The 1,494-nt window shown below is 52.9% G+C and overlaps 1 protein-coding gene across 1 annotated transcript in view; it reads right to left on the reverse strand.

Annotated features, from left to right (window-relative positions):
- The window catches only part of AHSA2P, a 19,077-nt gene extending 17,797 nt beyond the window's left edge, over positions 1 to 1,280 (reverse strand). The window contains exons 1-2 of the mRNA XM_023746001.1: positions 1,117 to 1,280; positions 276 to 466 (exon numbers count right to left, since the gene is read on the reverse strand). Coding sequence (XP_023601769.1) covers positions 276 to 466; positions 1,117 to 1,280 — 355 coding nt within the window. The remainder of the gene's footprint in view (positions 1 to 275; positions 467 to 1,116) is intronic.
- Positions 1,281 to 1,494: the final 214 nt, after the last annotated feature.

Below are 1,494 nucleotides of genomic sequence, written 5' to 3' on the forward strand. Positions count from 1 at the left end.
TGAATTTCCGGAGGATGAGGCCCAGAAATCAGGATTTTAAAAAGATTCCCATTGTGATTCCAATATGCAGCCAAGGTTGAGAACCACTGCCCCAACATGACGCACAAGGAGCTCCAGGTGCGGTGAGGTTGTGTCTGCAGCTACCAACACCAATTCAGGGTCCAGTCCGTGCAGGGGCCACAGCAGTTCTAAAAACATGTGTTGGATGATGAAGGATGCATCAACGAGTCTGCCCCGAGTCTGCCTCCAGCCCTCCTGGACCCCGAGGCCCGTACCTTTCCAGCCCAGTTTGATGTTCCACTCGTAGAAGAAAATCAGCTTCCCTTTGCGGCTGCTGCAGGAAGCCTCGCCTTCCACCTGCTTCAGGTCACTGATCTGGCAGCGCCCAGCCTCATTCTCCACCACGATCCCCACCAGGGACTCTCGGAGCTTCCCCTTGGACCAGCTGGTGGCATCCCGCTCTGTCCTGCCGGGGACCAGAAGGGCGGTGCCGTGAGTGGAAGGCCCAGGTGTGTCACCTGCCCAGCCCAGATCAGCCTGACTCCTCTCCGGCCTTAAAAGAACTGCCACCCTCAAACTTGCAAACAGCCTCCTCAAGCCAACTTTCTACCAGATAGCCTTTAATCCTCCTGCTCAGTTTCTTAAGTAGCATTAGCCACAATATAAAGTAGGATTTTGTCTTGAAAACACCAGCTTATTTTGGGGAAAAGAGGTTCTAGCCATCTGACCAGTTGGAAATGGATGGGCACAGCCTGGACCATATGAAAAGGTGGCAATAATTGAAATAATTCTAATCACAGCAAGACAAAGTATCAAGTGTGTCCACACCTATTATTTTACGCAATCATCCCAAATAATGTTCCCATTTTGGGGAGCGGAAATGAGCCCAGAGAAGTCCATGATGTATCCATGGTGACAGGGCTAGGAAAGCGGAGGGCAGCTCCTCCAAGCCCCAGGCCAGGGCACCCCAGTAACCCATCCCGTCACAGGCCAGGGCACCCCAGTAACCCATCCCGACACAGGCCAGGACACCCCAGTAACCCATCCCGTCACAGGCCAGGGCACCCCAGTAATCCATCCTGGGCTCCCCTCTCCCGGGACCTGCCTCAACATCACCTGATGGCCCTGAGGTCCCACACTCCTGCCGGGGGGAGCGTGGAGGCGAGCAACAATATGTGGCCAGAAACGTTTGTGAGAAGACCCCAGGACGACGCATTGTGCTGCACCGCCTCTGTGGTTGGGCTCTGGATCACAGAGCTGACTGGGCGGTGAGACAACATTCTCACTCGCGAATTGCGAGCTTCTTCAGATAGTACTGTATTCTTCCAACTTTCACTCCATCGTGAGTGGAGTGGCATTCTCTAACTTTTGCAATTGAATTTATGAAATCAAAAGAAAAGCTGTCTATGTGTAGGTGAGAAAAGAAAATAAAGTTCAGCAGAAGTGGCTCTCCATACCCTCATGTCCCTTCTGAGACAGGCTAGGAAGCCAAGA

This window comes from Myotis lucifugus, unplaced genomic scaffold (assembly GCF_000147115.1).
Source record: "Myotis lucifugus unplaced genomic scaffold, Myoluc2.0 scaffold_6, whole genome shotgun sequence".
Taxonomy (NCBI): domain Eukaryota; kingdom Metazoa; phylum Chordata; class Mammalia; order Chiroptera; family Vespertilionidae; genus Myotis; species Myotis lucifugus.